This window comes from Mustelus asterias, chromosome 31 (genome assembly GCF_964213995.1).
Source record: "Mustelus asterias chromosome 31, sMusAst1.hap1.1, whole genome shotgun sequence".
Lineage (NCBI taxonomy): Eukaryota > Metazoa > Chordata > Chondrichthyes > Carcharhiniformes > Triakidae > Mustelus > Mustelus asterias.
Genome location: NC_135831.1, coordinates 1432420 through 1459324, shown reverse-complemented (window position 1 = coordinate 1459324; position 26905 = coordinate 1432420). Strand labels below are relative to the sequence as shown.

General features: G+C 54.5%; 1 protein-coding gene across 1 annotated transcript in view; it reads right to left on the bottom strand.

The window, feature by feature from the left end:
* Positions 1-10617: 10617 nt before the first annotated feature.
* LOC144481636 (very long-chain specific acyl-CoA dehydrogenase, mitochondrial-like) overlaps positions 10618-26905 on the bottom strand; it is a 77478-nt gene continuing 61190 nt past the window's right edge. The window contains exons 19-20 of the mRNA XM_078200770.1: positions 15496-15571; positions 10618-14008 (exon numbers count right to left, since the gene is read on the bottom strand). Coding sequence (XP_078056896.1) covers positions 13871-14008; positions 15496-15571 — 214 coding nt within the window. The 3' untranslated portion in view covers positions 10618-13870. The remainder of the gene's footprint in view (positions 14009-15495; positions 15572-26905) is intronic.

Sequence of the window (26905 nt, the reverse complement as noted above, 5' to 3'; positions counted from 1 at the left end):
AGCAGCTCCAACACCGAGCTGCGTAAGGCGGCCAAGAGCGTGGTCAAGTAAGAGGTTCAAGGTGGAGAGGTTTAGGGAGGGAATTTCCAAGCTTAGCACCCCCTCCCTGCCGCCCACCACCCCCCACCTCCCCACTGCCAGGGTAGCAAGGCCGCCAATGGTGGAGCGATGGGGATCGGGGAATGCTCGAGAGGCCGAAATTGGAGGAGTGCCGAGATCTCGGAGTGTTGTGGGGGTTGGGGGAGGTTACAGAGCTCGGGAAGGGTGTGGGGCTGGAGGAGGTTACAGAGAAAGGGAAGGGGTGTAGCGACTAGAGGAGATTGCAGAGATAGGGAGGGGGCGGAGGGGCTGGAAGATTTTAGAGAGATAGGGAGGGGTGTAGTGACTGGAGGAGGTTACAGACATAGGGAGGGCTGTAGGGGTTGGAGGAGGTTACAGAGGTAGGAAGGGCGTTGGAGGTTACAGAGATGGGGAGGACTTTAGGGGCTGGAGGAGGTTACAGACACAGGGAGGCGGTGTAGGGGCTGGAGGAGGGTACAGACATAGGGAGGGGGTGTAGGGGCTGGAGGAGGTTACAGAGATAGGGAGGGGGTGTCGGGGGTTGGAGGAGGTTACAGAGATAGGGAGGGGTGTGGGGCTGGAGGAGGTTACAGAGATAGGGAGGACGTGGAGGGGCTGGAAGAGTTTACAGAGATAGGGTGGGATGTAGCGACTGGAGGAGGTTAGAGAGATCGGGAGGGGGCGTAGGGGCTGGAGGAGGTTACAGAGATAGGGAGGGCTGTAGGGGTTGGAGGACATTACAGAGATAGGGAGGGGTGTAGGGGCTGGAGGAGGTTACAGAGATCAGGAGGGGGCGTAGGGGCTGGAGGAGGTTACAGAGATCGGGAGGGGGCATAGGGGCTGGAGGAGGTTACAGAGATAGGGAGTGGGGGTGTAGGGGGCTGGAGGAGGTTACAGAGATAGGGAGGGGGTGTAGGGGGCTGGAGGAGGTGACAGAGATAGGGAGTGGGGGTGTAGGGGACTGGAGGAGGTTACAGAGATAGGGAGGGGGGGTAGGGGCTGGAGGAGGTTACAGAGTTAGGGGAGGGGGTGTCGGGGCTGGAGGAGGTTACAGAGATAGGGAGGTGGCGTAGGGGCTGGAGGAGGTTACAGAGATAGGGAGAGGGTGTAGGGGCTGGAGGAGGTTACAGAGATAGGGAGGGGTGTAGGGGCTGGAGGAGGTTACAGAGATAGGAAGGGGTGTAGGGGACTGCAGGAGGTTACAGAGATAGGGAGAGGGTGTAGGGGCTGGAGGAGGTTACAGAGATGGGGGGGGGTGCGGGCAGTAACTGGAGGAGGTTACAGAGATAGGAAAGAGTGCAGAGGCTGGAGGAAGTTATAGAGATAGGGAGGGGTGTAGTGACTGGAGGAGGTTACAGAGATAGGAAGGGCGTTGGAGGTTACAGAGATGGGGAGGACTGTAGGGACTGGAGGGGGTTACAGACATAGGGAGGTGGTGTAGGGACTGATGAGGTTACAGAGATGGGGAGGTGTAGGGGCTGGAGGAGGTTACAGAGATAGGGAGGGGGGGTAGGGGCTGGAGGAGGTTACAGAGATAGGGAGGGGGGGTAGGGACTGGAGGAGGTTACAGAGATGGGGAGGGGGTGTAGGGGGCTGGAGGAGGTTACAGAGAGAGGGAGGGGTGTAGGGGCTGGAGGAGGTTACAGAGATCGGGAGGGGGCGTAGGGGCTGGAGGAGGTTACAGAGATAGGGAGGACGTGGAGGGGCTGGAAGAGTTTACAGAAATAGGGTGGGATGTAGCGACTGGAGGAGGTTAGAGATAGGGAGGGCTGTAGGGGTTGGAGGACATTACAGAGATAGGGAGGGGGGCGTAGGGGCTGGAGGAGTTTACAGAGATAGGGAGTGGGGGTGTAGGGGGCTGGAGGAGGTTACAGAGATAGGGAGGGGGTGTAGGGGCTGGAGGAGGTTACAGAGATAGGGAGGGGGTGTAGGGGCTGGAGGAGGTTACAGAGATAGGGAAGGGGTGTAGGGGGGCTGGAGGAGGTGACAGAGATAGGGAGTGGGGTGTAGGGGGGCTGGAGGAGGTTACAGAGATAGGGAGGGGGTGTATGAGCTGGAGGAGGTTACAGAGATAGGGAGGGTGTGTATGGGCTGGAGGAGGTTACAGAGATAGGGAGTGAGGGTGTAGGGGGGCTGGAGGAGGTTACAGAGATAGGGAGGGGCTGTATGGGCTGGAGGAGGTTACAGAGATAGGGAGGGGGTGTATGGGCTGGAGGAGGTTACAGAGATAGGGAGTGGGGGTGTAGGGGGGCTGGAGGCGGTTACAGAGATAGGGAGGAGTGTAGGGGGGCTGGAGGATGTTACAGAGATAGGGGAGGATGCGAGGCCATGGAGGAGGTTACAGAGATAGGGAGTGGGGTGTTGGGGCTGGAGGAGGTTACAGAGTTAGGGGTGGGTGTGTAGGGGCTGGAGGAGGTTACAGAGATAGGGAGTGGGGGTGTAGGGGGGCTGGAGGAGGTTACAGAGATAGGGGAGGGTGTCGGGGCTGGAGGAGGTTACAGAGGTCGGGAGGGCGCGTAGGGGGCTGGAGGAGGTTACAGAGATAGGGAGGGGTGGTGTAGGGGGGCTGGAGGAGGTTACAGAGATAGGGAGTGGGGGTGTAGGGGGGCTGGAGGAGGTTACTGAGTTAGGGGAGGGGTTGTAGGGGCTGGAGGAGGTTACAGAGATAGGGAGGGGTGGTGTAGGGGGGCTGGAGGAGGTTACTGAGTTAGGGGAGGGGGTGTAGGGGCTGGAGGAGGTTACAGAGATAGGGAGGGGGTGTAGGGGCTGGAGGAGGTTACAGAGATAGGGAAGGGGTGTAGGGGGGCTGGAGGAGGTTACAGAGATAGGGAGTGGGGTGTAGGGGGGCTGGAGGAGGTTACAGAGATAGGGGGGGGTGTATGGGCTGGAGGAGGTTACAGAGATAGGGAGGGTGTGTATGGGCTGGAGGAGGTTACAGAGATAGGGAGTGAGGGTGTAGGGGGGCTGGAGGAGGTTACAGAGATAGGGAGGGGATGTAGGGGCTGGAGGAGGTTACAGAGATAGGGAGGGGGTGTATGGGCTGGAGGAGGTTACAGAGATAGGGAGTGGGGGTGTAGGGGGGCTGGAGGAGGTTACAGAGATAGGGGGGGGTGTATGGGCTGGAGGAGGTTACAGAGATAGGGAGGGTGTGTATGGGCTGGAGGAGGTTACAGAGATAGGGAGTGAGGGTGTAGGGGGGCTGGAGGAGGTTACAGAGATAGGGAGGGGATGTAGGGGCTGGAGGAGGTTACAGAGATAGGGAGGGGGTGTATGGGCTGGAGGAGGTTACAGAGATAGGGAGTGGGGGTGTAGGGGGGCTGGAGGAGGTTACAGAGATAGGGAGGGGTGTAGGGGGGCTGGAGGAGGTTACAGAGATAGGGGAGGATGCGAGGCCATGGAGGAGGTTACAGAGATAGGGAGTGGGGTGTTGGGGCTGGAGGAGGTTACAGAGTTAGGGGAGGGTGTGTAGGGGCTGGAGGAGGTTACAGAGATAGGGAGTGGGGGTGTAGGGGGGCTGGAGGAGGTTACAGAGATAGGGGAGGGTGTCGGGGCTGGAGGAGGTTACATAGATCGGGTGGGCGCGTAGGGGGCTGGAGGAGGTTACAGAGATAGGGAGTGGGGTTGTAGGGGGGCTGGAGGAGGTTACAGAGATGGAGTGGGGGTGTAGGGGGGCTGGAGGAGGTTACAGAGATAGGGAGTGGGGGTGTAGGGGGGCTGGAGGAGGTTACAGAGATAGGGAATGGGGGTGTAGGGGGGGCTGGAGGAGGTTACAGAGATAGGGAGTGGGGGTGTAGGGGGGGCTGGAGGAGGTTACAGAGATAGGGAGTGGGGGTGTAGGGGGGGCTGGAGGAGGTTACAGAGATAGGGAGTGGGGGTGTAGGGGGGGCTGGAGGAGGTTACAGAGATAGGGAGTGGGGGTGTAGGGGGGGCTGGAGGAGGTTACAGAGATAGGGAGTGGGGGTGTAGGGGGGGCTGGAGGAGGTTACAGAGATAGGGAGTGGGGGTGTAGGGGGGCTGGAGGAGGTTACAGAGATAGGGAGTGGGGGTGTAGGGGGGGCTGGAGGAGGTTACAGAGATAGGGAGTGGGGGTGTAGGGGGGCTGGAGGAGGTTACAGAGATAGGGAGTGGGGGTGTAGGGGGGCTGGAGGAGGTTACAGAGATAGGGAGTGGGGGTGTAGGGGGGGCTGGAGGAGGTTACAGAGATAGGGGAGGGTGCGAGGCCATGGGGGAATTTGATGATGAGGATTTTACAAGTGATGCGAGGCCGGGGCAGGGGTCGATGTCGGTCAGAGTGCAGAGGGAGTGAAGTGTGAAGTGGGTGAGAGAACATGGTCCTCCAACCGCCGGCGGTTTTTGTCATGCGAAGCGAGCATCCGTTACACCGGGAATCTGAAGTTACCGTCTTACTTCCCGGAATTGACGCTGCCTCTCTTCAGGCTTGAAGTTTGAGGCTGAGTGTAAGAGTCAAAACACAGATCTTGCTGATAAAGCGAAAAAAACAACAAAATCACAGAAAAGCAACTTCAGCAGATCTCACATCCTGCTGGCAAAAAATCAAACACCTTCTTTCAATCTTTGATACAGTCGCATATTCCTTTATATTTTTAGCAGTGAGGTACAAGTTCTTCTCCCCGCCTCTCTCTCTGTCCCCACATCCCCTGAACACTGTGACTCACATTCTGTTCCCCACCCCTTCATAAACCTCCAAACTTTGACAGTGCGGCACTCCCTCGGCACTGACCCTCTGACAGTGCGGCACTCCCTCAGCACTGACCCTCTGACAGTGCGGCACTCCCTCAGCACTGATTCTCAGACAGTGCAGCACTCCCTCAGTACTGACCCTCTGACAGTGCGGCACTCCCTCAGCACTGACTCTCTGACAGTGCGGCACTCCCTCAGCACTGACCCTCTGACAGTGCGGCACTCCCTCAGCACTGATTCTCAGACAGTGCAGCACTCCCTCAGTACTGACCCTCTGACAGTGCGGCACTCCCTCAGTACTGACCCTCTGACAGTGCGGCCCTCCCTCAGCACTGACCCTCTGACAGTGCGGCGCTCCCTCAGCACTGACCCTCTGACAGTGCAGCGCTCCCTCAGCACCGACCCTCTGACAGTGCGGCGCTCCCTCAGCACTGGCCCTCTGACAGTGCGGCACTCCCTCAGTACTGACCCTCTGACAGTGCGGCACTCCCTCAGTACTGACCCTCTGACAGTGCGGCACTCCCTCAGCACTGACCCTCTGACAGTGCAGCACTCCCTCAGCACTGACCCTCTGACAGTGCAGCACTCCCTCAGCACTGACCTTCTGACAGTGCGGCGCTCCCTCAGCACTGGCCCTCTGACAGTGCGGCACTCCCTCAGTACTGACCCTCTGACAGTGCGGCACTCCCTCAGTACTGACCCTCTGACAGTGCGGCACTCCCTCAGCACTGACCCTCTGACAGTGCGGCACTCCCTCAGCACTGACCCTCTGACAGTGCGGCACTGTCTCAGCACTGACCCTCTGACGGTGCTGCACTCCCTCAGCACTGACCCTCTGACAGTGCGACACTCCCTCAGTACTGACCTTCGGACGATGCAGTGCTTCAGGGACTGGGGCTGTTCTCCTTGGAGAAGACAGGGTTAAGAGGAAATTTGACAGCGGAGTTAAAGTTCACGAGTGTTTTGTCAGAGAGTATTACAGCACAAAAAGAGGCCCTTCAGCCCATCATGTCTGCACTGGCCATCCAGCACCTATCCATTCTTGTCCCATTTACCAACACTTGATCCAGGGACTTGTACACTGTGGTGTTACAAGTCCTGATCTAAATGCTTCTCCCACCTCTACCAGCCTTTCAGGCATCGAGTTCCAGATTCCTGCCACCTTCCGAGAGAAAACATTTGCCCTCAAATCCCCTCTAAATCTTTGCCCCCTGGATATTGACCCCTCTATTCTGGGGAAAAGTATCTTCTCGTCAGTCCAAAGATGTGTAGGTTAGGTGGTTTGGCCATGGTAAATTGGCCCTTAGTGTCCAAAGATGTGCAGGTTAGGTGGATTGGCCATGCTAAATTGCCCCTTAGTGTCCAAAGATGCGTAGGTTAGGTGGATTGGCCATGCTAAATTGCCCCTTAGTGTCCAAAGATGCGTAGGTTAGGTGGATTGGCCATGCTAAATTGCCCCTTAGTGTCCAAAGATGTGTGGGTTAGGTGGATTGGCCATGCTAAATTAGCCCTTAGTGTCCAAAGATGTGTAGGTTAGGTGGATTGGCCATGCTAAATTAGCCCTTAGTGTCCAAAGATTTGTAGGTTAGCTGGATTGGCTATGCTAAATTGGCCCTTAGTATCAGGGGGATTGGCGGGGTAAATACTTGGGGTTATGGGGATAGGGTCTGGGAGGGATTGTGGTTGGTGCAGACTCGATGGGCTGAATGGTCTCCTTCTGCACTGTCGTGATTCTATGATCCACCCAACCATGTCCCTCATATTTATAGTGATGTTGTGGTACTGTCACTCGACTAGTAATCCACAGAGTCAGGGTTAATGCTCTGGGGGACCCGGGTTCGAATCCCGCCACGGCAGATGGTGGAATTTGAATTCAATACAAAATATCTGGGATTAAGAATCTACTGATGACCCATTGTCGGAAAAACCCATCTGGTTCCTTTAGGGAAGGAAATCTGACACAGTGGTTAGCGCTGCTGCCTCACAGCGCCAGGGATCCAGGTTCGATTCGCGGCTTGGATCACTGTCTGTGCGGAGCCTGCACCTTCTCCCCGTGTCTGCATGGGTTTCCTCCGGGTGCTCCGGTTTCCTCCCACAGTCTGAAAGACGTGCTGGTTAGGGTGCATTGACCCGAACAGGCGCCGGACCGTGGCGACTGGGGGAGTTTCACTGTAACTTCATTGCAGTGTTAATGTCAGCCGACTTGTGACTAATAAATAAAATTACTTTAACTTTAAATCTGCTGTCCTTACCCGGTCTGGCCTACATGTGACTCCAGAGCCACAGCCAATGTGGTTGACTCTCAACTGTCCTCAGGGGTGGGCAATAAGCGTTGGCCCAGCCAGCGACACCCACGTCCCAGGAATGAATAAAGAGAATCCTCTGGGGTACGGTCACGTATGGAGCAGCACGGTGGCGCAGTGGTTGGCACTGCTGCCTCACAGCGCCAGGGACCCGGGTTCGATTCCCGGCTTGGGTCACTGTCTGTGCGGAGTCTGCACGTCCTCCCTGTGTCTGCGTGGGTTTCCTCCTGGTGCTCCGGTTTCCTCCCACAGTGCTGGCTCGGTGCTAAAATCGTCCCTCAGTGTAACCCGAACAGGCGCCGGAGTGTGGTGACTGAGGGATTTTAACAGTAACTTCATTGCGGTGTCAATGCAAGCCTGCTTGTGACAAAATAAATCAATAAACGTTAAATGTCTCAAAACCACAAACAACTGGCTCACAAAGCTAACCCCGTTGAGAGGTTTGTGGTCAGTTGGCCAATTAACTGAAGGATGGGTTAATATGTTGTTTCTGCTCCCCGCCCCTCTCCCCCCAAAGTAAACCGTGCCAAAACATTGCACAAAGACCTGACGGTTGCAAGATTCTCAATGACTGGGCCCTTGTTTTGATCCAAAACAACTTCCTGTGAAGTCCACCGCGACGTCGAAACAACAGAAACAGAGCCCTGGCTGCCAGTCTTGGCTTTCCCTCTCGTGTGTTCGGGCAAGATAATCCGCGGAGCACAGCACTCCCTCAGCTTCCTACCTGGCCACGGCCGTCCGCCAGCTTCCCGCGGAAGGTTCTGGATCCCGGGGAGCAGCGTGGACATCTGGAGACCGGCCTGCGAGTGGTCTGGGAGTTGAGAGAGTGCGAGACACTGTAACCAGTCCCGAATATCAACGCACACTCACCCCAAACCCTGATGCTCATATTCTAACTCCCACAAGGTGCTGTTCTTTCACCATCCCAGTGCCCACTCAATTATATTACCTTCCAGACTGACATTGCCTCACTTTCTAGTCAAATAATTTCATGGCCTCCCCTCTCCCTATCTCTGTAACCTCCTCCAGCCCCCTCCCTATCTCTGTAACCTCCTCCAGCCCCTACACCCCCTCCCTATCTCTGTAACCTCCTCCAGCCCCCTCCCTATCTCTGCAACCTCCTCCAGCCCCCTCCCTATCTCTGTAACCTCCTCCAGCCCCTACACCCCCTTCCTATCTCTGTAACCTCCTCCAGCCCCCGGCACCCCCTCCCTATCTCTGTAACCTCCTCCAGCCCCTACACCCCCTTCCTATCTCTGTAACCTCCTCCAGCCCCTACACCCCCTTCCTATCTCTGTAACCTCCTCCAGCCCCCGGCACCCCCTCCCTATCTCTGTAACCCCCTCCAGCCCCGACACCCCTTCCCTATCTCTGTAACCTCCTCCAGCTCCTACACCCCTCCCTATCTCTGTAACCTCCTCTAGCTCCTACACCCCTCCCTATCTCTGTAACCTCCTCCAGCCCCCTACACCCCCTCCCTATCTCTGTAACCTCCTCCAGCCCCCTACACCCCTCACTATCTCTGTAACCTCCTCCAGCCCCCTACACCCCCTCCCTATCTCCGTAATCCCCTCCAGCTCCTACACCCCTCCCTATCTCTGTAACCTCCTCCAGCCCCTACACCCCCTCCCTATCTCTGTAACCTCCTCCAGCCCCCTACACCCCTCCCTATCTCTGTAACCTCCTCCAGCCCCCTACACTCCCTATCTCTGTAACCTCCTCCAGCCCCTACACCCCCTCCCTATCTCTGTAACCTCCTCCAGCCTCTACAACCCCTCCCTATCTCTGTAACCTCCTCAATCCCACACCCCCTCCCTATCTCTGTAACCCCCTCCAGCTCCCACAGCCCCCACATCTCTGTAAGCTCCTCTACCCCATTCAACCCTTCCAATCTCTGTAACCTCCTCCAGCCCCTACACCCTGATATCTGTAACTTTCACCAGCCCCTACACCCAATCCCTATCTCTGTAACCTCCTCCAGCTCCTACAACCTTCCCTATCTCTGTAACCACCTACAGCCCCTACACCCCTCCCTATCTCTCTAACTCCCTCCAATCTCGACAACCCCTCCCTTTCTCTGTAACCTCCTCCAGCCCCTACACCCCTCCCTATCTCTGTAACCTCCTCCAGCTCTGACAACCCTCCCTATCTCTGTAACCTCTTCCAGCTCTGACAACCCTCCCTATCTCTGTAACCTCCTCCAGCCTCCATACCCCTTCCCTATTTCTGCAACCTCCTCCAGCCCCTACACCCCTCCCTATCTCTGTAACCTCCTCCAGCTCTGACAACCCTCCCTATCTCTGTAACCTCTTCCAGCTCTGACAACCCTCCCTATCTCTGTAACCTCCTCCAGCCTCCATACCCCTTCCCTATTTCTGCAACCTCCTCCAGCCCCTACACCCCCTCCCTATCTCTGTAACCCCCTCCAGCCCCCTACATCCCCTCCCTATCTCTGTAACCCCCTCCAGCCCCCTACATCCCCTCCCTATCTCTGTAACCTCCTCCAGCCCCCTACACCCCCTCCCTATCTCTGTAACCCCCTCCAGCCCCTCCCTATCTCTGTAACCTCCTCCGGCCCCCTACACCCCTCATCTCTGTAACCCCCTCCAGCCCCCTACCTATCTCTGTAACTCCCTCCAGCTCCTACACCCGTCCGCCTACATTGGCAGCCATGCCTTCAGCTGCCAGGATTGGCTTGCTCAGGGATGCAAAGACCCATAGCAGAAACCTGTGACCCTGAGAGAATGCCATGTTGAATCGAAGGACAGCTACCTCCAGGATCGAAGCACGGTGGGACCACTTCCTGCGTTGAAGATGCTGTATAAATGTCGGTGGACGTTGCTGAGAATTCAGAGGATTGCTTTGTGGTGGTGAAGTGGGTTCACGTTTCGTACAGAGTTGCCCATGTGGAGCCAAATCATAGAATCCCTGGAACGGCCATTCAGCCCATCGAGTCTGCACCGACTCTGACAGAATATATTATCCAGGCCCTCTCCCCCACCCTAACCCCGTCACCCCACAGATTCAACATGGCCCAATCCATCTAACACATCTTTGGACACTAAGGGGCAATTTAACATGGCCAATCCACCTAACACATCTTTGGACACTAAGAGGCAATTTAGCATGTCCAATCCACCTATCCTGCACATCTTTGGAGTGTGGGAGGAAACCGGATCACCCGGAGGAAACCCACGCAGACACGGGAGAATGTACAGACTCCACACAGTGACCCGGGGAATTGAACCTGGGTCCCTGGCGCTGTGAGGCGGCAGTGTTAAACCACTGTGCCGTCCCGACACACTCGATCGCCACTCCTCCCCTACAGAGGTTCGTATGAATTCACACATTGGCCAAACCTCTGTCTCTCACTCTATATATACACACACTTCCGCTGCAGCCCACAATGTTAAACACATTCTGTCTGCTTTATATAAACTATGGCTTAAAGTTTTTGCAGCAATTGTGAATCTAGGTTTTATTAAACATGGGGGTTGGGGGGTGTTCAGCCTCTGATCCCAGTGGTCGGAGAAAAGCCAGAGGACGGCATGTTCGATTTAAACTTCATTTATTATCACATGTATTAGAATACAATGAAAAGTATTGTTTCTAGCGCGCTGTCCAGACAAAGCATACCGTTCATAGAGAAGGAAAGGAGAGGGTGCAGAATGTAGTGTTACAGTCATAGCTAGGGTGTAGAGAAAGATCAACTTAATGCAGGGTAAGTCCATTCAAAAGTCTGACAGCAGCAGGGAAGAAGCTGTTCTTGAGTTGGTTGGTGCGTGACCTCAGACTTTTGTATCCTTTTCCCGACAGAAGAAGGTGGAAAAGGGAATGTCCAGGGTGCGTGGGGTCCTTGATTATGCCGGCTGCTTTGCCGAGGCAGTGGGAAGTGTAGACAGAGTCAATGGATGGGAGACTGGTTTGTGTGATGGATTGGGCTACATTCACGACCTTTTGTAGTTCCTTGCGGTCTTGGGCAGAGCAGGAGCCCAGACCAAGCTGTGATACAACCAGAAAGAATGCTTTCTATGGTGCATCTGTAAATGTTGGTGAGAGTCGTAGCTGACATGCCAAATTTCCTTAGTCTTCTGAGAAAGTAGAGGTGTTGGTGGGGCTTTCTTAACTATAGTGTCGGCGTGGGGGGGACCAGGACAGGTTGTTGGTGATCTGGACACCTAAAAACGTGAAGCTCTCGACCCTTTCTACTTCGTCCCCGTTGATGTAGACAGGGGCATGTTCTCCTTTACGCTTCCTGAAGTCGATGACTATCTCCCTTGGTTTACTGACATTGAGGGAGAGATTATTGTTGCCACACCAGTTCACCAGATTCTCTATCTCATTCCTGTACTCTGTCTCATCATTGTTTGAGATCCGACCCACTACGGTGGTGTTGTCAGCAAGCTTGAAAATCGAGTTGGAGGGGAATTTGGCCGCACAGTCAGAGGTGTATAAGGAGTATAGTAGGGGGCTGAGAACACAGCCTTGTGGGGCACCGGTGTTGAGGATGATCGTGGAGGAGGTGTTGTTGCCCATCCTTACTGATTGTGGTCTGTGGGTTAGGAAGTCCAGGATCCAGTCGCAGAGGGAGGAGCCGAGGCCCAGGCCACGGAGTTTGGAGATGGGTTTCGTGGGAATAATGGTGTTGAAGGCTGAGCTGTGGTCAATAAATCGGAGTCAGCAGTGGCGGTCCTGCTCGATTAGATCGGCGGAGGGTTTGGGAGGAGGGGGGGGGGGGGGGGCGGGAGGAGGGCTGCTCCTGGTCCATGGAGCTCCTGGGGGTGCAGGGGGAGGGGAGGTACAGCTCAGGGTGGTGGGGGACGGCAGCAAGGAACCATAGCACGGGAATAAGAAGCAGCTTCGGGAGGGGGAGTTAGTGCTGGTGGGCTGTGCACTGACCGCCATCGCCCCTCTCCGCCTCTCCGGAGATCGCACAGATACCCGTCGGTTCCGATTCGAAGAACGGCAAGTATTTAAAAAAGATAAACATTCGCTCTCTTTAGGCCACTGATTCGTTGCCACAATACGGCTTTCCAGCACGGGTGTCATTATTTTACAGAGTGGATATTAAACATTCATCCATCATCGGAAAAGTTCAGCCGATAGAGAGACCATAAACCCTGCCAACGTCCGGCAGAGAGACAGGACCCTGTAGAGACATTGCATTGAAACGGCGTTTGTTCAGTGAGGGTAATTAATGTTACCCTTGACAGCAACACACGCATCTCAGGAACGAATGAATATAAAAAAAGTCTCTGCACATTCTGTGGGTTCCAGTTGTAAAGTTCTCGGTAAAGTTCTCCAAGGAAGCAGCAAAACTGATAAACCTGCCCCAACTCCCGACAGAACCACATTGATAAATTCTCTGTGTCAATTGTTGCAAGGAACATTAATTAACTTCAGGCACCAGTAAATAGTCACATCAAACACTCCCAGGACAGGTACAGCACGGGGTTAGATACAGAGTAAAGCTCCCTGTACACTGTCCCCCATCAAACACTCCCAGGACAGCTACAGCACGGGGTTAGATACAGAGTAAAGCTCCCTCTACACTGTCCCCCATCAAATACTCCCAGGACAGGTACAGCACGGGGTTAGATACAGAGTAAAGCTCCCTCTACACTGTCCCCATCAAACACTCCCAGGACAGGTACAGCACGGGGTTAGATACAGAGTAAAGCTCCCTCTACACTGTCCCCCATCAAACACTCCCAGGACAGCTACAGCACGGGGTTAGATACAGAGTAATGCTCCCTCTACACTGTCCCCCATCAAACACTCCCAGGACAGGTACAGCACGGGGTTAGATACAGAGTAAAGCTCCCTCTACACTGTCCCCCATCAAACACTCCCAGGACAGCTACAGCACGGGGTTAGATACAGAGTAAAGCTCCATCTACACTGTCCCCATCAAACACTCCCAGGAGAGGTACAGCATGGGGTTAGATACAGAGTGAAGCTCCCTCTACACTGTCCCCCATCAAACACTCCCAGGAGAGGTACAGCACGGGGTTAGATACAGAGTAAAGCTCCCTCTACACTGTCCCCATCAAACACTCCCAGGACAGGTACAACACGGGGTTAGATACAGAGTTAAGCTCCCTCTACACTGTTCCCCCATCAAACACTCCCAGGACAGGTACAGCACGGGGGTTAGATACAGAGTAAAGCTCCATCTACACTGTCCCCCATCAAACATTCCCAGGACAGGTACAGCACGGGGTTAGATACAGAGTTAAGCTCCCTCTACACTGTTCCCCCATCAAACACTCCCAGGACAGGTACAGCACGGGGGTTAGATACAGAGTAAAGCTCCATCTACACTGTCCCCCATCAAACATTCCCAGGACAGGTACAGCACGGGGTTAGATACAGAGTAAAGCTCCCTCTACACTGTTCCCCCATCAAACACTCCCAGGACAGGTACAGCACGGGGGTTAGATACAGAGTAAAGCTCCCTCTACACTGTCCCCATCAAACACTTCCAAGGCAATGTATCTATGTGTCTTTCTACCAGACCTGTACCTCAGTGTTATACACTGTGATGAGAATTTTAGTGATAATCTTGGTGTTTTTAAGTGCACAGAGAGAATCTCGATTCCAATCGGCCAATTCTTGTGAACCCTTTGCAGGAATCAGGACTGCAACAGCAGCGACCAATCAGGATACTCATGGTTAACAATGTCAAGGTGGACAGGGGGGCAATCAGGCTCCCCCTGATTCAACATCCCAACGGGCGCAGACCGAGGCGGCGGGTTCCAGCCCATCTCCACTCCGACCTGGCAAGCAGAGGGAGAGCTCCCGTCCTAAAATCCTAAGGGATGGGGGGTGACGGTGCCCCCGTTACTGACCACCGCTGCCGAGATGGCGCGCATGTTCTTGAAGACCTGCTTGGCGGAGCTGGAGCTGAGGGAATTCAGACTGTCCATGACGCGGGCGTGTGCCTGCAAATCAAACATACCAAATCCACGTTAACCCGGATTCTGTACCAAGAGTGACAGCTTCAGCTCCCCCCACCCCCCTCGTCCCACCGAATGGGGAAACGGTGATCTAACCCAGCTGCTTCAGCCGGGAAGAGGGTTCGATAGGGTTTGGCGGAGAGAAAGTATTTTCTCTGTGGTTGCCGACAGGGAATGGGGGGGCGGGGGGGGGGTGTCGAGGGGTTGGGGTGGGAGGGTGAGGGCAAGGGGGAAGAACCTTGAAGAAAAACCATACGCTAATGATGCCTCACAGCGGCAGGGAACTGGGTTCGATTCCGGCCTCCGTCCACTGTCTGTGTGGAGTCTGCACGTTCTCCCCGTGTCTGCGTGGGTTTCCTCCGGGTGCTCCGGTTTCCTCCCACACTCCAAAGATGTGCAGGCTTAGGGGGATTGGCCATGATAAATTGCCCCTTTGTGTCCAAAGATGTGTAGGTTAGGTGGATTGGCCATGCTAAATTGCCCCTTTGTGTCCAAACATGTGCAGGTTAGATAGATTGGCCATGCTAAATTGTCCCTTAGTGTCCAAAGATGTGCAGGTTAGGTGGATTGGCCATGCTAAATTGTCCCTTAGTGTCCAAAGATGTGCAGGTTAGGTGGATTGGCCATGCTAAATTGCCCCTTACTGTCCAAAGATGTGTAGGTTAGGTGGATTGGCCATGGTAAATTGTCCCTTAGTGTCCAAAGATGTGTAGGTTAGGTGGATTGGCCGTGCTAAATTGCCCCTTAGTGTCCAAAGATGTGTAGGTTAGGTGGATTGGCCGTGCTAAATTGCCCCTTAGTGTCCAAAGATGTGCAGGTTAGGTGGATTGGCCATGCTAAATTGCCCCTTAGTGTCCAAAGATGTGCAGGTTAGGTGGATTGGCCATGCTAAATTGCCCCTTCGTGTTCAAAGATGTGTAGGTTAGGGGGATTGGCCGTGGTAAATGCACGGGGTTACGGGGAAAGGGCAGAGGGGAGAGTTGGGCCTGGGGAAGATGCTCTGACAGAGAGTCGGTGTGGACTCAATGGGCTGAAAGGCCTCCTTCTGCACTGTAGGGATTCTATGGATTCTTCACACAAAGGGCAGCGGGAATGTGGAACCCTCCCTCTTCCCCCCTGTGAAAGAAAAAAGCAGGCGAGACTGGAGGAGGTGGGGGGTCCGAGTGAGATTGGGAGGGTTGCGAAGGTAACAGACGGCGCAGCTCAGGGGGCAGGAGATGGAGTTACAACAGATCAGCCATCACGGAGGAGATGCTGGAAGGCTGTTGAGTGGAACAGTCAGGCTCCGAGGGCGACCAGGGCGGGGGTGAGGGGCTCACCAACAGATGAGGGAACGCAGAGAAGGTTCCGGGTGGAGGGGGGGGGGGGGGGGAGGTTCCAGGTGGAGGGGGGCGGAGGTTCCAGGTGGAGGGAGGCGGAGGTTCCGGGCGGAGGGGGGAGAAGGGGGGGTGGGGGTGGTTGAAAGTACTAACCTCGATGCACCAGGTCTCACACAGTAGTTTCTCGTGAAGGGCTGTTGCGTGGCCCTGGCTCAGGGAACGGGAAGCCCTGCGAACGGGAAAATAAACCCAACAACAACATCAGGCAAAGGCGGTCGCGTAACCGAGGCAAAGAGAATCAAACCACAAACACACAGAGCCAGACACAGAGGGTAGAGGTGGAGAGATTCTTTCCACTTAGAAAGGAAGCTAGAACTAGAGGGCACAGCCTCAAAATAAAGGGGGGTCAGTTTAGGACAGAGTTGAGGAGGAACTTCTTCTCCCAGAGGGGGGTGAATCTCTGGAATTCTCTGCCCACTGAAGTGGGGGAGGCTACCTCGCTGAATATGTTTAAATCACGGATAGATGGATTCCTGATCGATAAGGGAATTAAGGGTTATGGGGATCAGGCGGGTAAGTGGAACTGATCCACTTCAGATCAGCCATGATCTTATTGAATGGCGGGGCAGGCTCGAGGGGCCAGATGGCCTACTCCTGCTCCTATTTCTTATGTTCTTATGTTCTAAGATGGGCGAACAGTTCAGCTGGAGACCCTTCTTCGGAGAAAGTGGGGGGGAGACCGCTCGGCCCCGCTGTGCTGTCCCACCACTCAGTTCGATCACTGACTGATCCGAACCTTAGCTCCATCGACCCCACCCGAATCCCATCACCAATCCCCTTGTCCACCACAGGGCAACCAATCTCAGTTTTGACATTTTCCAATTTCACCCCCCCTCAAGCCCAAATCTCGACGGCAGATTTCTTGGGGTGAGGGAGAGGGTTCTAGATTTCTGCTCCCCCCCTCCCCGTGTGTGAGGAGGTGTTCCCTGACTTTACCCCCATCCCTGAGCGACCTGGTTCCAATTGGAAGGTTCTGAACCCTCCCCCTTGCTCTCTCTCACCCTGGCGCTCCCCCCGCCCCCGTTCTCTCTCCCCCTCCCACTCATGCCCCTTTCCCCACTCGCTTCAACAAGAACAGAGAACAGTACAGCACAGGAACAGGCCCTTCGGCCCTCCAAGCCTGCGCCGATCACGTTGTCCTATCCAGACCCACCGCCTGTATCCCTCCATACCCCGTCTATTCATGTGTCTATCCAGATAAGTCTTAAATGTCGCTAACGTGTCTGCCTCAACCCCCTCACTTGGCAGCGCATTCCAGGCCCCCACCACCCTCTGTGTGAAACACTCCCCCCCGCACATCTCCACTGAACCTTTCCCCCCTTATCCTGAACTTGTGCCCCCTGTAATTGTCATTTCTGCCCCTGGGGAAAAGCTTCCAACTCTTCACCCGATCCACACCCCTCATAATTTTATAAACTTTGATCAGGTCACCCCCTCAGCTTTCTCTCCTCAATCCTCCCCCCACCTCCCACTCCCTCCCTCCTCTCCCTCCCATGCCCCCCTCGCCACTCAACCCTCTCCCCCTTTCTCCCATCCTTTTCAGGGGTGGACGGGTCGGTTGAGTTGTGCGGGTTGAGTAAAAGCAAATCACTGCGGACGCTGGAATCCGAAACCAAAAAGGGAAAACGCTGGAAAATCTCAGCGGGTCTGGCAGCATCTGTCAATAGAGAAAAGAGCTGGCGTTTCGAGTCCAGATGACCCCTTTGTCGAAGCTTTCTCCGAGGGTCATCTGGAACTCGAAACGTCAGCTCTTTTGTCTCCTTGACAGATGCTGCCAGACCCGCTGAGATTTTCCAGCAGTTTTTTTTCCTTTAGTGCACGTTGAGTGTCTCCCCTCAGAGGCTCCCCAACGAGGGTCTACGAGGAGGGCCCCACGAATCCCCACCCCCCACACCCCCGAAATATCAGCCTCCTGTCAGGCAGGGCACGCACGGTGGCACAGTGGGTTAGCACTGATGTCTCGCAGGGCCAGGGAACCCGGATTCGATTCCCGGCTGGGGGGGGGGTCACTGCCTGTGAGGACTTTGCACGTTCTCCCCCCGTGTCTGCGTGGGTTTCCTCCGGGAGCTCCGGTTCACCCCCCCCCCTCCCTCCCCAATAGTCCGAAAGACGTGCTGTGGCATTGGGCCGTGCTAAATTCTCCCTCGGTGTTACCCGGACAGGCGTCGGAGTGTGTGGGCGACGAGGGGAATTTTCACAGTAACTTCATTGCGGTGTTAATGTCAGCCTTACTGGTGACACGAATAAAAACCTCTCCGTCACCCGAACAAACAAAAAGCAAAATACCGCTGGGGATCTGAAATAACAACAGAACAGAACAACAGTAGGTTCTTTACGCAGAGAGTGGTTGGGGTGTGGAATGGACTGCCTGCTGTGATAGTGGAGTCAGACACTTTAGGAACATTTAAGCGGTTATTGGATAGGCACATGGAGCACACCAGGATGATAGGGAGTGGGGATAGCTTGATCTTGGTTTCAGATAAAGCTCGGCACAACATTGTGGGGCCGAAGGGCCTGTTCTGTGCTCTACTGTTCTATGTTCTAACATGAAAACAGAAAAAGCCAGCAGGTCCCGGCAGTCTCTGTGGAGAGAGAGGAGAGGATTAACCCTCCCAGCCGTGTGCCTCTGAGCTGAGGAAGAGTCACTTTCCGCTCGCGACGTTAACTCTTGTTTCTCTCTCCAACGAGCCACTCCCGCATATCGGCAGCACTTTCTGTATCTCTCAGACTGCCGCCTGCTTCCTCACCGCCTGTGTGACAGAAGCACCCTCTCTCTCTCTCTCTCCGCTTGGCGCTTGACAGGAGGGAAAGTTTCTCCTCAACATCACAAACAGGGTATGGTTTCAGATGCTCTGCTGCCACGCTGCAGATTTAGAGTCAACAGTTTCGATATTTCAATGTCCTTCCCCCTTCCACGCCATTTAATATAGAACATAGAAAAACTACAGCACAAACAGGCCGTTCGGCCCACAAGTTGCGCCGGTCATGTTCCTACCTACCTAGGCTTATATATAGGCCTACCTATAACCCTCAATCCTATTAAGTCCCATGTACTCATCCAGGAGTCTCTTAAAAGATCCTATCGAGTTTGCCTCCACCACCACTACCGGCAGCCGATTCCACTCACCCACCACCCTCTGAGTGAAAAACTTACCCTTGACATCTCCTCTGTACCTACCCCCCAGCACCTTAAACCTGTGTCCTCTCGTAGCAGCCACTTCCACCCTGGGAAAAAGCCTCCGAGAATCCACCCGATCTATACCTCTCAACATCTTATACACCTCTATTAGGTCTCCTCTCATCCTACGTCTCTCCAAGGAGAAAAGACCGAGCTCCCTCAGCCTATCCTCATAAGGCATGCCACTCAATCCAGGCAACATCCTTGTAAATCTCCTCTGCACCCTTTCAATCTTTTCCACATCCTTCTTGTAATGAGGCGACCAGAACTGAGCACAGTACTCCAAGTGGGGTCTGACGAGGGTCTTATATAGCTGCATCATTATCCCCGGACTCCTAAACTCAATCCCTCGATTGATAAAGGCCAGCACACCATACGCCTTCTTAACCACCTCCTCCACCTGCGGGGCCGATTTCAGAGTCCTCTGGACCCGGACCCCAAAATATGAACCCATTTTGTCCACAGACCCAGCACGGTGCATTGTGGACTCTACCAGTGTCCTTACAACGGAATCTGACTTTAACAGTGTAATAAGCCAACCTCTCCACTCACCATTCACACTCACTAACCTCCCTGCCAACCAGCCAGGTTCTAACACACAATCCCGACAGTACAGGAGGAGGCCATTCGGCCCATCGAGCCTGTACCACAATCCCACCCAAGCCCGTACCCCCACACAATTACCCTGCTAATCCCCCTGACACTAAGGGGCAATTTAGCATGGCCAATTCACCTAACCCGCGCATCTTTGGACACTAAGGGGCAATTTAGCATGGCCAATCCACCTAACCTGCGCATCTTTGGACACTAAGGGGCAATTTAGCATGGCCAATCCACCTAACCTGCACATCTTTGGACACTAAGGGGCAATTTAGCAGGGCCAATCCACCTAACCTGCACATCTTTGGACACTGAGGGGCAATTTAGTATGGCCAATTCACCTAACCCACACATCTTTGGACACTAAGGGGCAATTTAGCATGGCCAATCCACCTAACCCACACATCTTTGGACACTAAGGGGCAATTTAGCATGGCCAATCCCCCTAACCTGCACATCTTTGGACACTAAGGGGCAATTTAGCATGGCCAATCCCCCTAACCTGCACATCTTTGGACACTAAGGGGCAATTTAGCACGGCCAATCCACCTAACCCGCATATCTTTGGACACTAAGGGGCAATTTAGCATGGCCAATCCCCCTAACCTGCACATCTTTGGACACTAAGGGGCAATTTAGCACGGCCAATCCACCTAACCCGCACGTCTTTCGAACTGTGGGAGGAAACCGGAGCACCCGGAGGAAACCCGCGCAGACACGGGGAGAATGTGCAGACTGCACACAGACAGTGACCCGAGGCGGGAATTGAACCCGGGTCCCTGGCGCTGCGAGGCAGCAGTGCTAACCCACTGTGCCACCACGGTTCTCTGGGCCATTCTCCCATTCAGGCCAATCCTCGCCCTATTGCTCTCGTGAACACAGCTCTGCCCGGCTGCCTGCATTGTTGTGCTGCAGGAGGAAGCCATTCGGCCCATCCTGTCTGCACTTGCTCTCCAAACGAGCATTGTAGCTTTGTGCTTTTCCCCGTAAACCCTGCTCATTATTTCCATCCAAATAATGCCCTCTTGAATGCCCCGAGTGAACCTGGCCCCAGCACACTTCCAGGCAGCGCATTTCCTGGTTTCACTGATTAGAACAGTGAATACAGGAGTTGGGACGTCTTGTTGAAGTTGTACAAGACATTGGTAAGGCCACACTTGGAATACTGTGTACAGTTCTGGTCACCCTATTATAGAAAGGATATTATTAAACTAGAAAGAGTGCAGAAAAGATTTACTCGGATGCTACCGGGACTTGATGGTTTGAGTTATTAGGAGAGGGTGGATAGACTGGGACTTTTTTCCTCTAGAGCGTAGGAGGCTGAGGGGTGACCTTATAGAGGTCTATAAAATAATGAGGGGCACAGATCAGCTAGATAGTCAATATCTTTTCCCCAAAGGTAGGGGAGTCTAAAACTAGAGGGCATAGGTTGAAGGTGAGAGGGGAGCGACACAAAAGGGTCCAGAGGGGCAATTGTTTCACACAGAGGGTGGTGAGTGTCTGGAACGAGCTGCCAGAGGCAGTAGTAGAGGCGGGTACAATTTTGTCTTTTAAAAAGCGTTTAGACAGTTACATGGGTAAGATGGGTATAGAGGGATATGGGCCAAACGCGGGCAATTGGGACTAGCTTTGGGGTTTAAAAAAGGGTGGCATGGACAAGTTGGGCCGAAGGGCCTGTTTCCATGCTGTAAACCTCTATGACTCTATGATTCCAGACCCCAAACTGTCATTTGACGAGAGGCGAAGTTGGTTAGGATTATATTCACGAGAGTTTCGAAGAGAGGGGGATCTCATAGAAAGTTACAAAATTCTAACAGGATTAGGTAAGGTGGATTCAGAAAGAATGTTCCCGATGGTGGGGGTGTAGGGGCTGGAGGAGGTTACAGAGATAGGGAGGGGGTGTAGGGGCTGGAGGGGGTTACAGAGATAGGGAGGGGGTGTAGGGGGCTGGAGGAGGTTACAGAGATAGGGAGGGGTGTAGGGGCTGGAGGGGGTTACAGAGATAGGGAGGGGGTGTAGGGGGCTGGAGGAGGTTACAGAGATAGGGAGGGGTGTAGGGGGCTGGAGGAGGTTACAGAGATAGGGAGGGGTGTAGGGGGCTGGAGGAGGTTACAGAGATAGGGAGGGGTGTAGGGGGCTGGAGGAGGTTACAGAGATAGGGAGGGGTGTAGGGGGCTGGAGGAGGTTACAGAGATAGGGAGGGGTGTAGGGGGCTGGAGGAGGTTACAGAGATAGGGAGGGGTGTAGGGGGCTGGAGGAGGTTACAGAGATAGGGAGGGGGTGTAGGGGGCTGGAGGAGGTTACAGAGATAGGGAGGGGGTGTAGGGGCTGGAGGGGGTTACAGAGATAGGGAGGGAGTGTAGGGGCTGGAGGGGGTTACAGAGATAGGGAGGGGGTGTAGGGGCTGGAGGAGGTTACAGAGATAGGGAGGGGGTGTAGGGGCTGGAGGGGGTTACAGAGATAGGGAGGGGGTGTAGGGGCTGGAGGAGGTTACAGAGATAGGGAGGGGGTGTAGGGGGCTGGAGGAGGTTACAGAGATAGGGAGGGGTGTAGGGGGCTGGAGGAGGTTACAGAGATAGGGAGGGGGTGTAGGGGCTGGAGGGGGTTACAGAGATGGGGAGGGGTGTAGGGGGCTGGAGGAGGTTACAGAGATAGGGAGGGGGTGTAGGGGCTGGAGGAGGTTACAGAGATAGGGAGGGGGTGTAGGGGGCTGGAGGAGGTTACAGAGATAGGGAGGGGCGTAGGGGTTGGAGGAGGTTACAGAGATAGGGAGGGGGTGTAGGGGCTGGAGGAGGTTACAGAGATAGGGAGGGGGTGTAGGGGCTGGAGGGGGTTACAGAGATAGGGAGGGAGTGTCGGGGCTGGAGGGGGTTACAGAGATAGGGAGGGGGTGTAGGGGCTGGAGGGGGTTACAGAGATAGGGAGGGGTGTAGGGGCTGGAGGAGGTTACAGAGATAGGGAGGGGCGTAGGGGTTGGAGGAGGTTACAGAGATAGGGAGGGGGTGTAGGGGCTGAAGGAGGTTACAGAGATAGGGAGGGGGTGTAGGAGCTGGAGGAGGTTACAGAGATAGGGAGGGGGTGTAGGGGGCTGGAGGAGGTTACAGAGATAGGGACGGGGTGTAGGGGGCTGGAGGAGGTTACAGAGATAGGGAGAGGGTGTAGGGGCTGGAGGAGGTTACAGAGATAGGGGGAGGGGTGTAGGGGCTGGAGGAGGTTACAGAGATAGGGGGAGGGGTGTAGGGGCTGGAGGAGGTTACAGAGATAGGGGGAGGGGTGTAAGGGCTGGAGAGAGATATCCAGAGATACGAGTATCTTTTTCACTTCATTAAAATCCCTCATTATTTTGTCCACCTCTCTTCAATCTGCCCCGAAACCTCTCTTCCTCTAAGGAGAGTTGGCACGGTGGCACAGTGGGTTAGCCCTGCTGCCTCACAGCGCCAGGGACCCGGGTTCAATCCCAGTGGCACGGTGGCACAGTGGGTTAGCGCTGCTGCCTCACAGCGCCAGGGACCCGGGTTCAATCCCAGCGGCACGGTGGCACAGTGGGTTAGTGCTGCTGCCTCACAGCGCCAGGGACCCGGGTTCAATCCCAGCGGCACGGTGGCACAGTGGGTTAGCGCTGCTGCCTCACAGCACCAGGGACCCGGGTTCAATCCCAGCGGCACGGTGGCACAGTGGGTTAGCGCTGCTGCCTCACAGCACCAGGGACCCGGGTTCAATCCCAGCGGCACGGTGGCACAGTGGGTTAGCGCTGCTGCCTCACAGCGCCAGGGACCCAGGTTCAATCCCAGCGGCACGGTGGCACAGTGGGTTAGCGCTGCTGCCTCACAGCACCAGGGACCCGGGTTCAATCCCAGCGGCACGGTGGCACAGCGGGTTAGTGCTGCTGCCTCACAGCGCCAGGGACCCGGGTTCAATCCCAGCGGCACGGTGGCACAGTGGGTTAGCGCTGCTGCCTCACAGCACCAGGGACCCGGGTTCAATCCCAGCGGCACGGTGGCACAGTGGGTTAGCGCTGCGGCCTCACAGCACCAGGGACCCGGGTTCAATCCCAGCGGCACGGTGGCACAGTGGGTTAGTGCTGCTGCCTCACAGTGCCAGGGACCCGGGTTCAATCCCAGCGGCACGGTGGGTTAGCGCTGCTGCCTCACAGCGTCAGGGACCCGGGTTCCATTCCCGGCCTTGGGTCACTGTCTGTGCGGAGTCTGCACGTTCTTCCCGTGTCTGCGTGAGTTTCCTCCGGGTGCTCCGGTTTCCTCCCAGTCCGAAAGACGTGCTGGTTCGGGTGCATTGGGCCGTGCTAAATTCTCCCTCAGTGTTACCCGAACAGGCGCCGGAGTGTGACGACTAGGGGGTTTTCACAGTAACTTCATTGCGGTGTTAATGTAAGCCGACTTGTGACACTGACAAATAAAGTTTAAAATTTGCGAACCGGCCCCGTTGCCCCAACATGAACATTCTCCCGGAATGTTCTGCTCCACAGGCTCGCCTAACTCCTGGACACGGCGTCGGGTTCACACCTCGGAGGCTTTCACAAGTAAATACAGAAAAAGCGGTCACAAGTCGGAAACCTTTGAGCGCGGAAAACGGCTCCTGAAGGGGAAAGAGCGGCTTCGCAAAGTCTATCGAGGTTGCGAATAAACATTCCATTCAGTCAGTGAGTCTCAAACCACAGCGTGAAGCTGCGTGGGAGGGAGGGAGAGTTGTGGACAGCGATCTGAGGCAGGCAGGTGGTGCAGAGAAAGACAAGGGCGTCTCCATTCACACTGCAGCCGGGTCTAATCCCCACTGCCGTCTGCTCAAGGGGCCAGAGGAAGACGAACCTGCACTGCTTCCCGAGCCTCTCTTTCACCACTGCCTCCAAAGGGCTTTCCAACGAGGCGGCACTTTTGAAAATTGTTTACTTGTTATAATCTCGGGAAATGGGGGCAGCAACCTGTGGATGATAGAACACAGAAAAACTACAGCACAAAACAGGCCCTTCGGCCCCACAAGTTGTGCCGAACATATCCCTACCTTCTCGGCCTACCCTCCATCCTATTAAGTCCCATGTACTCATCCAGGAGTCTCTTAAAAGACCCTATTGAGTTTGCCTCCATCACCACTGACGGCAGCCGATTCCACTCGCCCACCACCCTCTGTGTGAAAAACTTCCCCCGAACATCTCCCCTGTACCTACCCCCCCCAGCACCTTAAACCTGTGTCCTCTCGTAGCAGCCATTTCCACCCTGGGAAAAAGCCTCTGAGAGTCCACCCGATCTATGCCTCTCAACATCTTATGTACCTCTATTAGGTCTCCTCTCATCCTATGTCTCTCCAAGGAGAAAAGACCGAGCTCCCTCAGCCTATCCTCATAAGGCATGCCACTCAATCCAGGCAACATCCTTGTAAATCTCCTCTGCACCCTTTCAATCATTTCCACATCCCTCCTGTAATGAGGCGACCAGAACTGAGCACAGTACTCCAAGTGGGGTCTGACGAGGGTCTTATATAGCTGCATCATTATCCCCGGACTCCTAAACTCAATCCCTCGATTGATAAAGGCCAGCACACCATGCGCCTTCTTAACCTTATACTAACCTTAACCTTATACCTTCTCAATCTTATACTAAGATTGGCGGAGTTACGGTTTGTGATGATGAAGATTGCCAGAGAACACAGCAGGATAGAGATAGGCTGGAAAATTAGGCGGAGAAATGGTAAATGGAATTTAATCCGGACAAATGAGAGGTGATGCATTTTGGTCGATCCAATTCGGGTGGGAGCTATAAAATAAATGGCAGAACCATCAGGAACATCGACACACAGAGAGATCTGGGAGTACAGGTCCACAGATCCTTAAAAGTAGCAGCACAGGTGGAAAGGGTGGTGAAGAAAGCATGTGGAATGCTCGCCTTCATCGGAAGGGGTATTAAGGATAAAAGTTGACAAATTATGTTCCAGTTGTATAAAACGTTGATTAGGCCACGTTTGGAATCCTGTGTCCAATTCTGGTCACCGCACTACCAGAAGGACGTGGAGGCTTTGGAGGGAGTGCAGACAGGGTTTAGCAGGGTGTTGCCTGGTATGGAGGGTATTGGCTACGAGGAGAGATTGAATAAACTGGGATTGTTCTCCCTGGAAAGACGGAGGCTGAGGGGCGACCCGATAGAAGTTTCTAAAATTATGAGGGGTGTGGATAGGGTGAAGAGTTGGAAGCTTTTTCCCAGGGGCAGAAATTACAATTACAGGGGGCACAAGTTCAGGATAAGGGGGGAAAGGTTCAGTGGAGATGTGCGGGGGGGAGTGTTTCACACAGAGGGTGGTGGGGGCCTGGAATGCGCTGCCAAGTGAGGGGGTTGGGGCAGACACGTTAGCCACATTTAAGACTTATCTGGATAGACACATGAACAGACGGGGAATAGAGAGATACAGGCGGCTGGTCTGGATAGGATAACGTGATTGGCGCAGGAGGGCCGAAGGGTCTGTTCCTGTGCTGTACGGTTCTTTGTTTGTTCTTTACAGGGAAACGGGGCAGCAATCTGAGCACAGCAGGATCCCAGGGGAATAATAACTTGATAAGCGACACTGGTTGAAGGATAGATATTGGCTCGAGGACACAGGTCCTGCTATTCTGTTCCAAACACCAGAGGGAGCAGCTGGGGCCCTGGTTTCACTGTCATGCTGACGGGGCAACTTGTCCAACAAGACTGCCTTCCCTCAATGCTGATCTCCTCTGGTGAAGGGAGCCAGTAACATGTCTCCGCTCATCTGAAACCCTCACTGATGCTGTTGTTACCTTGAGACTGGCGACTTGAGGATCCCAAAATTTTGAATGGACCGACCTCGCACTAAGTTGATCTTTCTCCACACCCTAGCTGTGACTGTAACACTACATTCTGCACTCTCTCCTTTCCTTCTCTATGAACGGTATGCTTTGTCTGTGCAGCGTGCAAGAAACAATACTTTTCTTTGTAAACGAATACATGTGACAATAATAAATCAAATCAAATTCTACCCTCTGTCAGCACGATGGCGGGAATGTTACGGCTGCTTACTCCGGCAGGATTTTCCCATCCCGCTGCCATGAATGGAGATTTGATCGGGAGCCAGATTCTCCGACCTCTCTGCAGCAGGAGACAATCTACCTTAACCCGCACATCTTTGGACACTAAGAAGCCATTTATCGCGGCCAATCCACCTAACCTGCACATCTTTGGACACTAAGGGACAATTTAGCACGGCCAATCCCCCTAACCTACACATCTTTGGACACTAAGGGACAATTTAGCACGGCCAATCCCCCTAACCTACACATCTTTGGACACTAAGGGACAATTTAGCATGGCCAATCCACCTAACCTACACATCTTTGGACACTAAGGGACAATTTAGCATGGCCAATCCACCTAACCTACACATCTTTGGACACTAAGGGACAATTTAGCATGGCCAATCCACCTAACCTACACATCTTTGGACACTAAGGGGCAATTTAGCATGGCCAATCCCCCTAACCTGCACATCTTTGGACACTAAGGGACAATTTAGCATGGCCAATCCCCCTAACCTGCACATCTTTGGACACTAAGGGACAATTTAGCATGGCCAATCCACCTAATCTGCACATCTAAGGATTCAGTAATCGTTAGAAATGAGACTGCGGAGTCTGCACATTCTCCCCGTGTCTGCGTGGGTTTCCTCCGGGTGCTCCGGCTTCCTCCCACAGTCCGAAAGACGCGCTGG